Genomic DNA, 14638 nt, shown 5'->3' with positions numbered 1-14638 from the left:
ACTTACATTTTCACTTACTTGGAAATGGCTGCTTCTACTTGAACTGCGCTAATTGTACTCGAGTAGAAATTGACGACGCTACTCCTACTTCTACGTGAGTACCGACACTGACTACTTGACCATCTCTACCTGTAAGTTATAAGAAATAGTTCAATCTTCCCAGTCTAGCAGTCATAGATTATAATTTTCTGACTTCCGACGACCACGCTGTGACGTCACGAATATTGCCGTTATTTTTAAATCTCAAATGACCAATACCGATATTTCTTTTATAGTGTGATATTTACTCGATATCGCTTGGCCTCTAGTCTAAGCATATTGCATCCGCAAAAAACTCCAACCATCGATATGCGATACTACATGGCTGTCGGTTAGGGTTGTTCAAAAAAAACTTTTTTTTCCAAATCTCACTCGCCTACTGACTAAATCGTCAGGTTGTCCAAGAAAACGATGCACACCAAATTTGACTCAATTCCAACCTGTAAAGGCCGTACAATCTTGAATTGAAATTTATAAATTATTATTAAAAATAAAAAAAATGAAAATTCTCAAATTTTTCAGTCAACCCCATGAAATTGTTGAGCTGTCTTCAAAGTTCAAAGACGATGCAAAACAAATTTGAGTCAATTCCGACTAGTAGAAGCGGAGTTATTCGAGTTTTTCGTTGATAATTCTCGGATTATCCTTGATCCAGGGATTATCAACGAAAAACTCAAATAGTTCCGCTTCTACTAGTCGGAATTGACTCAAATTTGTTTTGCATCATCTTTGAAGACAGCTCAACAATTTATATGGGGTTGACAGAAAAATTTTAGAATTTTTATTTTTTTATTTTTAATAATAATTTAAAAATTTCAATTCAAGATTGCACGGCCTTTACTGGTTGGAATTGAGTCAAATTTGGTGTGCATCGTTTTCTTGGACAACATGACGATTTAGTCACTAGGCGAGTGAGATTTGGAAAAAAGTTTTTTTTGAACAACCCTACTGTCGGTACGCGTACCTTTTATTACCAATTTATCACGAGTCGCCACACGCACAGAATTTTGGGTTATTAATTAACGAATTATGCAATTGTTTGCGTCCTGAAAGTTTTTGTCTATAGATACAGCGTGTACGCGACACTGTTCGTGACGAGGACACAACGCCGGTCTCCTGGTCACTCTCCCGTCGCGCTATAATGTTTGTAAGGTCGTTATTGCTTTTTACTATCCGCGTCTCCTGAACGCCGCTAGCTGACTAAAATATAGAAGGCAACTGAAGTATGCAAAAGTGTATGAGACGTCTTGATCTGGACGCTCACCAACCTGCTATTTATCAATTGTGAACTGTTTGGTTTGTAAGGGATTAAGTCATAGCCAGATTACAAGAAGCTGACTTCCCACTGCCCATGTTCTCAAGCAACAACCTTGTTAAGATGATAGCCAGATTGCGTGGTAGACAAAGTGTAAAAAGATAAATGCGCAAGTAAGTAATTTGTTAGAATGTTAGCCATGTTGCAAATTCATCGCTGCAGAGTGCAGATGCAATTATAGCTTGTTAGCATGATAGCCAGAGTGTAACAAGATAACTGGTGAAGTAATGAACTGGTTAGAATGATAGCCAGATTGCAAATCGATCGTTGCTCAAGCAATTGTGACTTGTTAGCATGAGCGCCAGAGTGTAAAACGATAACAGCAGAAGTGATTACAATGTTAGAATGATAGCTAGATCGTAAATAGACAAACTTCAGAAGCAATTCACTTGTTTAGATAATAGCTATAGATTGTAAAAAGATAACTGTAGCCTATAGACATCGCGCAATAAGGTCATTGCGTAGTAGGGTAATCGCTGCATACACAATAAGAACAGTAGCTAAGTGATAAAGGGGAGAGTGCGTATTTAGGGCAGTAGCTCGATGTACAATTAGACCAGCAACTACGTTATAATAATAAGGGTTGATGACAGTGCTTGTTTAGGGCAATCGCTGCCTGCACAATTAGAACAGTAGCTGCGTGATAATAGTTGGGATTTGGGAGAGTACACAATAAGGACAGTGCGTAGGGAAATCACTACATGTAGCGCACGGTTAGAACAGCAGCGTTGCGGCAGTATGGACACTGGACAGTGCACACTGCGCAATCGCTTGGTTGGTGACCCCTGATCCAGGGACATGCTGGCTTATGTGTTCCTGCAAACGCTTCGTTGTTCTTCCTACGTATCCTCATATTTTGTGACACGGTTGTTGATATACAATGTTCTTTTCAATTCTCCACTAGTTGCTGACGATTACCCCTGACGAGTGTCAGCCGAAAATATTCGGGTTCATTTCAATATGAATACATTATTCAATTGTATATTGAAGTTTTGTACGTGTACCTACAAAAAGTTCTTTACAAAAAAAGAAATAACTGCATAATAACCTGCAGTCACTATAATTGTGACTATCAAGTAGTGGGGATTGTGGCATACTGTGGCCGCGGGCCACATTATGTAAGACCGGAAACTGTTTGCGGGCCGCTCAAAATCCCGTCGCGGACCGTATGTTGCCCGTCCCTCACTTTGACAATTTCTACCTGTAAATTACTCAGAATTCATTAATATTCCCACTCTGACAGTCGCATATGATAGTTCTCCGACTCCTTACTACCATACTGTGACGTCACGTAAATTGCCGATATTTTCTTCCTCCAATCTCCGATACCGATATTTTGTCAACGTCTGATACAGTGTTGGGATGACTCGAGTCATGACTTGACTCGAGTCACCTTTTTCGTGTGACTTGACTTGACTCGAGTCACTTAGCTAAAATGACTTGACTTGACTTGACTCGGCGTATCAAAAATGTGGATTGACTCGTGACTCGAAGCATAATTCACGAGTCAATTTCAAGTCATCAAGTAATCTGTGTCGATAAAAATCCCTGTATCTTGCATATGGTCGGACTGTTCGCTAAATGTTGGTGCAACCCGTTAGAGTGACCAATCTTTCAGTGACCGTGCGCTTTACTGAACCTCCATTGTTCTCTCGCACATAAATTGACCGCAAACGAAGTGATCGAAACTTACAGATTACGTTGTCGTAAACTAATACAGTAAAGTAATTTGATAACATAATGTCTATTTCCGTTCTCTGTTATTTCTTTAACCAAACCTCTTGTTTTATTGAAATTGAATTCAAATATAGTTGATATCGTCCTCAACCATTAGCGTAGGCTTGACTTGTATCATATCAATTTGTAACTGTATAATGTATTGCATCTTGTCAATTCGTTTCTCTATTCTCTATGTTGGCTGGTAACTATAAACTGAGGCTGTGCAATTACTTACGCGATACAGCGCCTTATTGCGTGTATATTCAACTTATATTCGCTCATTGGTTCAGAATCAATGACCAATCAATCTGTATTTCAGACAGCTAGCAAAATGCAACCACGTAATCATGCCTCATACTTCAAAAGAGCAACTTGACTTGAATTGTGACTTGACTCGTGACTTGACTTGACTTGACTCGAGTCACCTCCAAAAATCGAGTGACTTGACTTGACTCGAGTCACTTTCGAAAATCGATTGACTTGACTTGACTCGAGTCAAAAAGTGCAATGACTCGAGATGACTCGTGACTCGAAGGTACTGACTTGATCCAAACACTGGTGTGGTATCGACTCGATATTATGTTGTTATAAGATAACCAATGATCGGTTGGGCTTTAATTATAAGCATTTAATACAATCGCTATCACAATAAGAGCCGTGCGTGCGTAATTAGGATAATCGACACGTGTATAATAATGTTAGCATTATGGTTCTAGTTGGCGTCCTTAACGTAATGTGCACTCAATCGCCCCTATCCTTCGCACGGAATCCATACTTCAATGTACATGTAAACTCAAAAATATGTCACGGTCATGAAAAACTTAGTGCATACCTTCAAACGTTCCTACGTACAAGCTTCGTTTGGATTAAAATGTTGTGTTTGATTTATAAGTTTGAGGTATAGTTTCTGGTTTCGTTCAACACGAGTATATTTGCACCCATGTATGGCGTGTGGTACGCGGCTGTGTAGTGTGTATACGCACCTTTTGGCCAAGACTGATAGTGGCATTTTGCGATTCTTATAAAAAGAATGTGTGATAAGTAGGGCAATTTTTTCAGACCTAAAAAATTTTCATCAAATTTTGACCTAACGTATAATGTTAAAATCGTACTACTTATCATCATTTCTTGTTCGATCTGTGTGTCCTTACGGAGTAGTTAGGCCTGTAAAACTGACAAATGTTTTCACGAAGAAACTTGATTTTAACGAAATCTGGCCCTATGAAGAATTCCAGTAGTTACATCACGTATTATGGTAGAAAAATTTGGATTTGAATAAAATAGTATTTATGGTGGGCACTCTTATAATCAATAATTAAAGAATTGGTTACCGTAAATACTATTTTATTGATAATCCAAATTTTTCGACGGCAATAACCCCGCTTCCACTGGTTGGAATTGAGCCAAATTTGGTGAACATCGTTTCTATACACAACCTAACACTTTCGCGGGGTGAACAGAAAATTTTGAAATTTGTTTATTTATTTTTATATGATAAATAGAAACTTTCTTCTCCTGTAGCAATGCGGCTTCTGGCTAGAATTGGACCAATTTTGGTGTGTACGCCTAAATTAGATAAACTAACAATTTTATCAAGTAGCCAGTACAATGAGAAAAGTCATTTTTAACACCCCTATTGTACAAACTACACTGGGTTTTCGAAAACTAGAACTAAAACTACTCACGTTTTGAAACTCGCAACTAAAACTAGAACTACTCACTTTTCAAAATTGGCAACGAGGATAACTAATAGACAGCTAACAAGATCTGCGGTTCTTCCGTTCTTGGTTGGTGTTTCCGGGCGCACAATAATGGTAATGTATTAAATGTGTAGTTAGATATGTAATACATGGCATGCATATTGGCGTAGGCCACACCTAATCGTTTTACGGCCCATGATAAGTTGCTTGGAATTGTGAACTACACTACACTAGTTGCTGACGATTACCCGGCCCTGAGTGTCAGCCGAAAATATTCGGGTTCATTTCAATACGAATATACTATTTAACTGTACATTTGAATGTGTTGTAATTAGAACCATGGGCTGTATAAATTGGTCCGGAATTGCTTTTACTTTGAAGGTTGGTGAGTGTTTATTCATGGGCCGTGTCTACGTAGCCTACGCTCGTGGTATGCCTAATCAAGATTTAAAATAAAGTCGATATAACACGAGTTGAGTTCAGTCCGGATTATGCCATAAACTCGCAGTCACTCGGCTGAGCCTGTGAGAAGGCGACTTTCGAAACTACCAAAACAACAAGGCTATTTCACCAAACTACACAACACACCGCTCGGGGCTGCAGTGACCAAGCTGTAATATCACATGCATTTTGGTGTCTTAATAGAAGGTCGTGTCTGGGAGTTGGTGTGATTAAAGATTGAACATTTTTTCGAATATTTACGTGGGATAATTATTATTTTTGTACATGAACTATAACTGGCAACTTAAAAGCTTGTGTTAACAACGAAATGCAGCGCTTTCAAGTTCGAAATGATTATAAATTAATTCGCAGAATATAGTGCAAACTTTTGACTTGACCCGCCAATTTATTTCCTGCTTCTCATTCTCAGAAAAATAATTGCCCACTTACTGGCGTAGGGGCTCCCAAGTAATTAAATGTTGAGAACCGTACTGGATTGAATTCCATTCTCCTTGGCAACACTTTAATTTTCATTTTATCGGAAATATCAGACTTACAATCGACATTTCAACAGGACATGCATTTCGAGTTTAAAATGGTAGAAATTTAGACCCCACAAACCCACCTGCCGGCTACGTCACCTTTAGTAGTAATGGTTCTGAGCTAGCAATGGCTGCACAAACATCACACAACAGAGCACCAGTGTCTTAATTCACGCAAAACGATGAAACGTGCTTTTTAGTTTTCGGCAACTAATATTTTGTCAAATCTGTAACTAGAACTACTGAATTTTCAAAATCTACAACTAGAACTGGAGCTACTCCCTTTTCAATATCCGCAACTTGGACTAGGACTATAGAACTACTCAAAAACAGTTAGTTGACCGTCAACCAACCAAATGGGTAGTTTGTACATCTACAAGTCTGTTGGCTAGGGCTAGTGTTGGGCGAGGTGTTGTATACGGTTTGTTTATGGAGGTAACATCAGACTCGTGTGACTTGATTATAACGTGTTAATGGGCCGCTTCAAATAACTGTGTTTATGCCATTCCTATGATTTGTCACTTAATCGATTGAAACGGCGTATATCAATGAGTCAATCGAGTGAGGTGTATTTATGTCCCTAAAATTAAAATCAGTCATATCACAGAAATGCAGCAAATTCAGCAATTCTTCACAGATCTCAATCGTAACGGCACCCAATATGTATGGTGTCGACTGATTTTTCAGTTCCACCAATGTAACGAGTTATTACTGCCTCAGGTATTGTTATTGTATGTCACAAAGACGTTACATTATAGTTAGATATATCCCCAACGTCGACATTCAACTGAGAACATCGATAGAGTCATTCTATGTTAGTCGCCATAGGCGCCGAACCTGGGTATGCTAGGTATGCCGTACATGCCTTGTAATAATTCTGCTCGTTAGTCTTGTAAATTTTTAATTGGATAGTGTGTTATTGCCAGACGCATAGCCAGCCGAATAGGGGGTTTAAATCAAAGCGATTTCAAGATTTTTTCAAATTTACCAATACAGCATCAATTAGTTCGGGTTAAGGTTAAGTACATTGTGCAATGCGTAAATGACGCTTATACAAGCTTCTCGTTTTTAAGAACTTTCGCGTACAATAAGTTTACCAGCCACTCCGGCAGTGCTGTCCCTGATCTCTTGTGAACAATTGAATAGGGCATGCGTGTAACGCGACCTCAGCGACGATTTTTGCAAATCATAAGTCTGTTGTGGAGTCTTGTTCTGTAATGGCACCGATTTCATGTGAATCGGACCTTGTCTTTGATAACTTGCCTTGACGCAGATCTTTTGATCGTTTAGTTTTACTATCAGCGGAAATCAATCACGCACGTAGAAGTTTGCGAAGATTCTATCTCATTCAGTTTCACGATGTCACTCTTTAACCTAGGTGACATAACAATCACTAATAGGCATGCACTCCAAACCATCGGTGGCCAACCTGTTTGACCAAAGGGCCAGATGCGGTTTTCCAAACCATTGCGCAGTAGGGGTGTTCAAAAATGACTTTTTTTTCTCAAATTGTACTGGCTTCTTGATAAAATTGTTAGGTTACCTAATTTAAGCCTACACGCCAAATTTGGTTCAATTCCTACCAGTAGCCGCATAGCTACATGAGAAGGAAGATTCAATTTATTATCTATTAATTTAAAAAAAAATTGAAAATTTTCTGTTTACCCGATCAAAGTGTTAGGTTGTCTATAGAAACGATGTTCACAAAATTTGACTCAATTCCAACCAGTGGAATCGGAGTTACTGCCGTCGAAAAATTTAAATTTTTATATAATAGTATTTACGATGCCCAATTCTTATAATTATTTATTATAGTTGTGTCCACCGTGAATATATTTTATTCGAATCCAAATTTTTCCACGGCAATAGCTCCCCGCTTTCACTGGTTGGAATTGAGTCAAATTTGGTGAACGTCGTTTCTATAGAAAACCTAACACTTCGGTGTGGCGAACAGAAAATTTTGAAATTATTTTTAAATAATTTTTATACAAAAAATAGAAACTTTCTTCTGCAGCAATGCGGCTACTGGTTGGAATTGGACCAAAGCTGGTGTGTAGGCTTGAATTTAGATCACCTAACAATTTTATCAAGTAGCCAGTACAATTTGAGAAAAAAAGTCATTTTTGAACACCCCAATTGCGCAGGGCACTTGGGTATCGATGACCATTTGTTGAAAGCTATATTAGACAACGGTGAATGCAAGACTTATCTTCCAAAATCGCTAACATTAACACTGCGAAGAATCAGTTTCATGGTGTAGCCGCGCGTTGCGCGCACATATTTCAAAGTTTCTAAATGACTTCGTCCAACAGCCTAAAAAGCCTGAAATATCAGTACTTGCGTATGTTATGGGTCACATTTGTACCGCGGGATCATATTTCAATGACAGAACTAGTCGGCTCCTGGGCAGGTTTCGGCCAACACGCGTTGATCATTTTGGGCCAAAAATTAAGTTGAATCAATCTGCCGCGAAGTACTCTACCTTGCGTTAATTTTCAAATATTTACGAAAATGTGGAGGCATGGCCCCTTTCGCCACTCTGGCGTAGCCAACACTGTTGCTGTTTCAGTCATCAACATCGTAGATTGTGCGGTCAGACATACTCGATTCTCGAAGCTTCGGTTAACCTTACCAGTTCACAAAAAAATACATGGGTAATTCATTTTTGATTAGTAAAATAACTAATTTCGAAAATGATCGCGCGGGCCACTAAAACATGCTCGCGGACCAAATTTTGGCCACCCCCGCTCTAAACCATAGAGTGATAGGAGTCGAAGCGTGCGAGGCCAACGACGATATCTTGCGAACCATGCCTATTGCAGATGCGGTTGTTCAGGCTAGCGGAACTAGGCTTGTTGCAGACGTGAGAATTCATGCCAGCCAAGATAGGGCGCCCGCACAGTAGTCAATGACTTAAATTTCGCGTACAAAGGACAATCTCAGCGGCAGATTACGTGCTGCTGTGCACGGACGTTAATTGGAAACGCGCTTCTCGCTAATTGGCCATAAGCAACTGTGATATTACGGAGTACTGAATTGTAACTGAATATTTCAAAAGAACGGGGTTTCTAGTTTGGTAATTAATCGGGTAGTGCAGCCCAAAGCCGTTATAATCAGCAAACATTTCCCGCTGTGCGGGCTACTCATTGCGATGTCAAAACCCCATTGCGCTGGACGTAAAACCAATCACCGTACTGATTAGACGCGCGCTTTCTCGTTTGTAATCATGTGATTGTTTTCATGTATTACATGCGATGTAGAATATCATTGCTGACTAATGAATCTTTATCATTGCTACATTTTATGTATTCATGGAACTTTACACAGCAGCTATTATTTTAGGGTATGATGCAATTGCCGCCCATGCAAACCACGCCAGATACTTTTACACCCGTGCAGAGCGTCCGGATTCCCGACTCTACTGCGGTAGGATTTAACCGCTCTTATGGTGGATATCAGAGCCTGCCAAACGGACAAGCACACCCATCGGCGAGGAATATGCATCAACCTGTCACTCACCAGCAAATGCATGGATTGCAGAACAATTACCCGAACCGCGCGACACCGAACAATGCGCAAGTACATGGACTGAATTATCCGCATTCCAAACAGAACAAAGCCGCTGGTTTTCAAAACGTTTTTTCGTCGTCAAGGCCCCAGAATATTTCCAGGGTCAACGTTGATGGTACTAGTTACATGAATACGGGGGTACTTCAAAATGTCCATGCCTCTGTAGCACCGCGCACCCATTCTGAATATAACCTAGCAAATTCTCAAAACAAATCCGCTAGTGTTCAAAACGGTTTTGCTTCACGAAGGTCCCAGAATATTCCAAGTGTGAATGCTGATGGTACTAGCTACATGAATACCGCGGTATTGCAAAATGTCGCTGCCTCTATGGCGCAGCCCATCCTTTCTGAATATAACCTTGCAAATTCTCAAAACAAACCAACTAGTGTTCAAAACGGTTTTGCTTCACGAAGGCCCCAGAATATTCCAAGTGTGAATGCTGATGGTACTAGCTACATGAATTCCGCGGTACTTCAAAATGCCCCTGCCTCTGTAGCACCACGCACCCATTCTGAATATAAACAAGTAAATTCTCAAAACTATTACACTTGGTCGCAACCTATTGGTTTTGTGGGTAGCAATGCGAATGGTAGTTTCGCGCCAAATGTACCAAATGTACGGAACCAGTCTCACAAAAACCCACAGCGTCCTTTGAAGCATACTGGTTCTGATAGCGTGCCATATTCGTCAAATATAAGAAAATCTCCTGTAACGAACTCTCCCAGGCAAAGTACCCCGACTGTTGTAACTTCCCGTAGCTTGGCACAATCTAGGAAAACAGTCCAAATGTCCACTAATGGCGGCTCTTCTGGAGCAACATCGTCGTCTGCTAGTAGGCAGGTACTGATCGAACTCCCGCAACCTGCGAGGCCAATTCGGACAGATACTCAGAATCGATATCTAGATCCTAGAATTAACCGCAACCCAACGCAGAGATCGGCAACAATGAAACAGTCTTGTACTTTGCCGAATAGCCTGGTCCAATCAACTTGTCCACCATTGCAAAGAGCTGATACTGCTCAGCGTGATCGACGGGCCGATCATTCTCGGTATCAAGCCATGGCTGCAAGAAGTCGCCCACAGGACGTACGCGATCGACAGATGTTGTACAATACTGTTGCCGATATGTCTACATCTGCCCAACTGCATCCAACTATGCAGTATTTGGGTAGACTTCAACAAAAGTCTTCAATAAAAACACCAACCGTCGTGCCTCTTGCAAACCCCCCCTCGAACGAAGCTCGTGGACCTAACACCGGGAATATCAAAGGCAATATCTCTGCACCCTTCGTTCAAGCAAGTGTTTTGAAATCAGGATCAAGCAACACCAATATTGTGGCGAAAATAAATGTGGACAGATCCAATGAATTTTCCAGGCCGTTCGTTTCTAATGATGACCGGCAAGCAGTAAAGTCAAACACCGAAGCCGGCGTCCGATCCAGTAAGCTTTTACGCTCTGATCAAGTTCCCTCGGCGGATATTTGTCAGTCGATGCCTGAAAATACTGGTCGTTCCGATTCTACTACCTCGCGATCGCAAATTAACCGCCCAGACGTCGGAGTTTCGAGGCTGAATTCTGATGCAAGTGCCGACAAGAATCAGCATGGCGATGGTTGCACTAAAAGCACAACGGAATCGAACAGTCTTCCAATTCGAAAGCGGATCCTACAGCAAATGGTACCCGACGCAATCACCGAAAATCTTCCACCGCTCGCTGCTGCTAGTCATGTGAAACATCACTCGGGAGTCCTTGTCGAGACCAGCGAATCTCTCCCACCGCGAGAGAACAATGAAGGCTTCAATAGCCGGCATCATCCCAAATACAATAATCCATCTCATCCAACTATCCTTTCGCCAGCGCATGGGGACATTCGAACGCACGGGCATGACAGACAATTGCCTGTTCGAAAATCTACGAATGAAACTAAAAGTGTGCGGAATGTCGGTGGTTATGGCATCACAACCGCAGATACATCACCCAATGAGAGCAATGCCAGTGAAACTTTCGTAACGACGAAGCCGGTTGCGACTCATTCAAAAGAAAGAGAACTCATGAACGAAGCGAATTCAGAAGACGACCTGCCATTTTGCTACGACTATAAATCCGTTTTGGAGGCGGTGAAAAACAAAGCCGAACAGAAAAACGAGGATACTGCTGTATCTTCTAGTGCCAAACCACAGACGGGGTCGAGCGAATCTAATGACATCATGCAAACCAATCTATCGACTGAAGATTCATTGCGCCGTAAAGGCGACGACGACTCGTCTTCAAAAAATAAACGCCGATATAAACGTATTATTGAACCGCCGTCGTCAGATTCTGACGAAGAAGACGCAGATGAAAAAGATTATAGACAAAAAGCGAAGCGAATTAAAAGGAAAAGGCGACGTATCATAGAACCTCCGAGCTCGTCCTGTACTGATAGCGATGTAGATTTGGGACTCCACTTGCACAAGCCAACATCATTTCATGAAATTTCAAGTCCGATTGAACCACCTAAGAAGGTAACTGATAATAGCAGTAATTGTGATCTTCTTTCTAAGGAAACAAAGCTGGTGCGAAGTGAGATGGCGAGCTGCGTTGTAAAGCGTGAAAATCTCTCGGCTATCATGCATGCCGAGAGGATGAATCGTTGGAGTAAATGCAAGGTTGTGTTATCGAAACTTCCTGACGATATAATATCCCCCGCTCCTGTACGCAAAGGCAAGAATTCTGAACGCACCAGAGCGTCGCCTTCAGTGAGAAAACCACCAAATCGGGATTCAAATCTCGACTACTTTGGTCAGAATTCCGAAGTAATGGAAGGTTGTGATGGAAGTTCTAAAACATGTTTGGTGAAATCGGAACTACAATCAGGCTTCGGCGGGAATGCATCACCGAGGATAAAGTTCGAAGAATGTGATGTGCATCTGAAGAATGAAGTCAATGACTCCGCAGTCGACGATGTAGATATGAAGGATTTGGATGAGGAATCGCCGTACAATTCATGCGTTGATGAATGTGATGTTGAAGATACGCTCGAACACATCTCCTCCGGTACTATAAGTAGCTGCGTTTACAAATACGAAAACAATATTCAAGAACGGAATCGTAAGTACGGTTGCTCTGATGACGATGGCGAAGGTGCAGACTGCTCAACTGCAAAATGTGATCAACGAAGTTCCTCGCCAAGAGCTATGACTTTTCATAGTGACGATGACGACAGTTTGTCTTCCAGTTTTACTTCGACAGATTCCGGGGCCCGTTTTCCGGACGGTGAGTTCAACGATTGCGAATGGCCTTTTACTGACGGAGACGTGTCACCGGACACTCAGAATGAAACAGACAACGACTTCGATTGGGCAGCACCGAAGAATTTCTCTGGATTGTCTCCAAATCATGTAGCTTGTGGCGATGTCGCGAAGAATATTTTTGACGCTATGATTGATAAACTTCGCCCAATACCTGTTCATCCAACAATGGAAAGCGCAGAAGTTCAATTGACCAAATCTTTAAAAATGAAAAATCCTTTGTCACTGAAAACTTTACGACGGCGCAGGGAGAACAGGACATTCCGGCAATTACGCTCTGACTATACGATACCTAGCGAGCACGACAACATCAAATTTGTTTCTAATGCCAAGTTACGGGATACTGAGCTCCAAGATGAAAACCACGCCAACGCGATTTCGTCATTAATCACAGGATTTGACGGGAATTCGATGAAGAAAGATCGTACTGAAGTGATGAAGAGAAAGTCTCTTACGGTAACTGATTCCTTCGACTTGTTTCCCTACAGATTTTCTTTTCTTTAGGTTGCCAAATTATCAATTATGCTGACAGCCATATTCAGCGATTATGCCGTTAGGTATGTGTATCAAGACACTGATAGATAATGACAGTAACCCCTGGTGAATCCCATCCCTGAAATGGCTAATAAATATTAAAATATTATTCTAATTTATAATGAGTTCCTGTACTCCTAAACGTCTCTTTAGGAATTACGTTCGGATGTAAGTTAACCATTAATTTGATCTTTTCAGCCAAACCGTCCACTCATTGATTCTTCAAATACCGAGCCACCGGATGTGAAGGGAAGCCACTTAGATTCGTCTAAATAACTTCCAGTACCATGCTTCATTGAATGTTGACGCATCATTACATTGCATGTTCCAATCATTTTCATATGGTCGCTGAGAGCATAAATGGCAGCGAAAGGCCTTTTATCCACAGGCCTGCATTTGTTGTTTATTTGCCAAGTTTGTACCAATAACTTGCTTAGGCGTTTTACTGCCATATTTCTGCTTTTCGGTTTTGACCGTCTGCCTATTTTCACACACGTTTTGAATCGCAGTTCATGCGAGTTCCTTGTTCGTGATTTCTAAACTAAATACAAGAGAAAATGTTTTGTTTCACTTATGTCCGATTCGTATGGTATTCGTCATTGTCAGCGATTGATAACACACCCCGAATGAGGAACTTCACGCGCAGCATAGGAATATATCATGGTAGGGTGAATCACTAGAAACACAGAATATCTAGTCGTGATTAGTAACCATCATGAACATCGAGTAGGTAGTCTCAATGAAGTGGCCTCCTACGTCGAGGCTTCTGAGAACCGCAGTTCCAAAATAGTCCAAGGGTTCGGATGTTGACTATGGCGATATCCAGAATGTAAATATTGTTTACCATAAATAAGTTGAATTCGGTGGCGTATCCTACGACAAAAGACGTCCAGCATTCAATTTCCAAGTAGTATATCCAGATGGAGTTGAGTGCTACGGTGTTTTTTATAATGTGGGGACAATGGACAATATTTGCACCATGAATTCAGGTAATATATCCATGAAATGTACCTTATCCATTCTGTACGACTCGTTGATCCATTTGAAATTGGAAGGAAGACTAGAAGACGAAATGTACTGATTATCATGATATCGCCGCCCGACTCAACGCAAACATTTTCACAATCAATGTTCCCTTAAAGCTGCACGCGTGTGCGGGTGCCCACTGCTGACAAAGTTGCCAAGCACAAAGAATTTTTTTATTTGACAAAAAAAATTAAAAAGAAAATTCCCCCCATCAAAAAAATATCCGAGAATTATCAACGAAAAACTGAAATAACTCAGCTTCTACTAGTTGCAATTTAGTCAAATTTGTTTTGCATCGTTTTTGAAGACGACTCAACGATTTCATGGGGTTGACAGAAAAATTCGTCATTCTTTTTAAATTTTTTTTTAATGAATTGATAATTTTAATTGGCTCTGTGGCGGCTTCTACTTGAATTGAACCAAATTTGGTTTACAGCGTTTCTTTGGGTAACATGGCAATT

At 40.9% G+C, this 14638-nt stretch overlaps 1 protein-coding gene across 1 annotated transcript in view; it reads left to right on the top strand.

Annotated features, from left to right (window-relative positions):
* LOC145457250 (uncharacterized) overlaps positions 1-13725 on the top strand; it is a 35207-nt gene extending 21482 nt beyond the window's left edge. The window contains exons 3-4 of the mRNA XM_080335435.1: positions 9099-13073; positions 13350-13725. Coding sequence (XP_080191561.1) covers positions 9099-13073; positions 13350-13427 — 4053 coding nt within the window. The 3' untranslated portion in view covers positions 13428-13725. The remainder of the gene's footprint in view (positions 1-9098; positions 13074-13349) is intronic.
* Positions 13726-14638: the final 913 nt, after the last annotated feature.

The sequence above is a fragment of the Botryllus schlosseri genome, chromosome 15, assembly GCF_051294905.1.
Source record: "Botryllus schlosseri isolate E-star chromosome 15, Bs_hap1, whole genome shotgun sequence".
Lineage (NCBI taxonomy): Eukaryota > Metazoa > Chordata > Ascidiacea > Stolidobranchia > Styelidae > Botryllus > Botryllus schlosseri.
The sequence above is the reverse complement of the archived record's forward strand: the minus strand, read 5'-3'. Positions and strand labels throughout refer to the sequence as shown.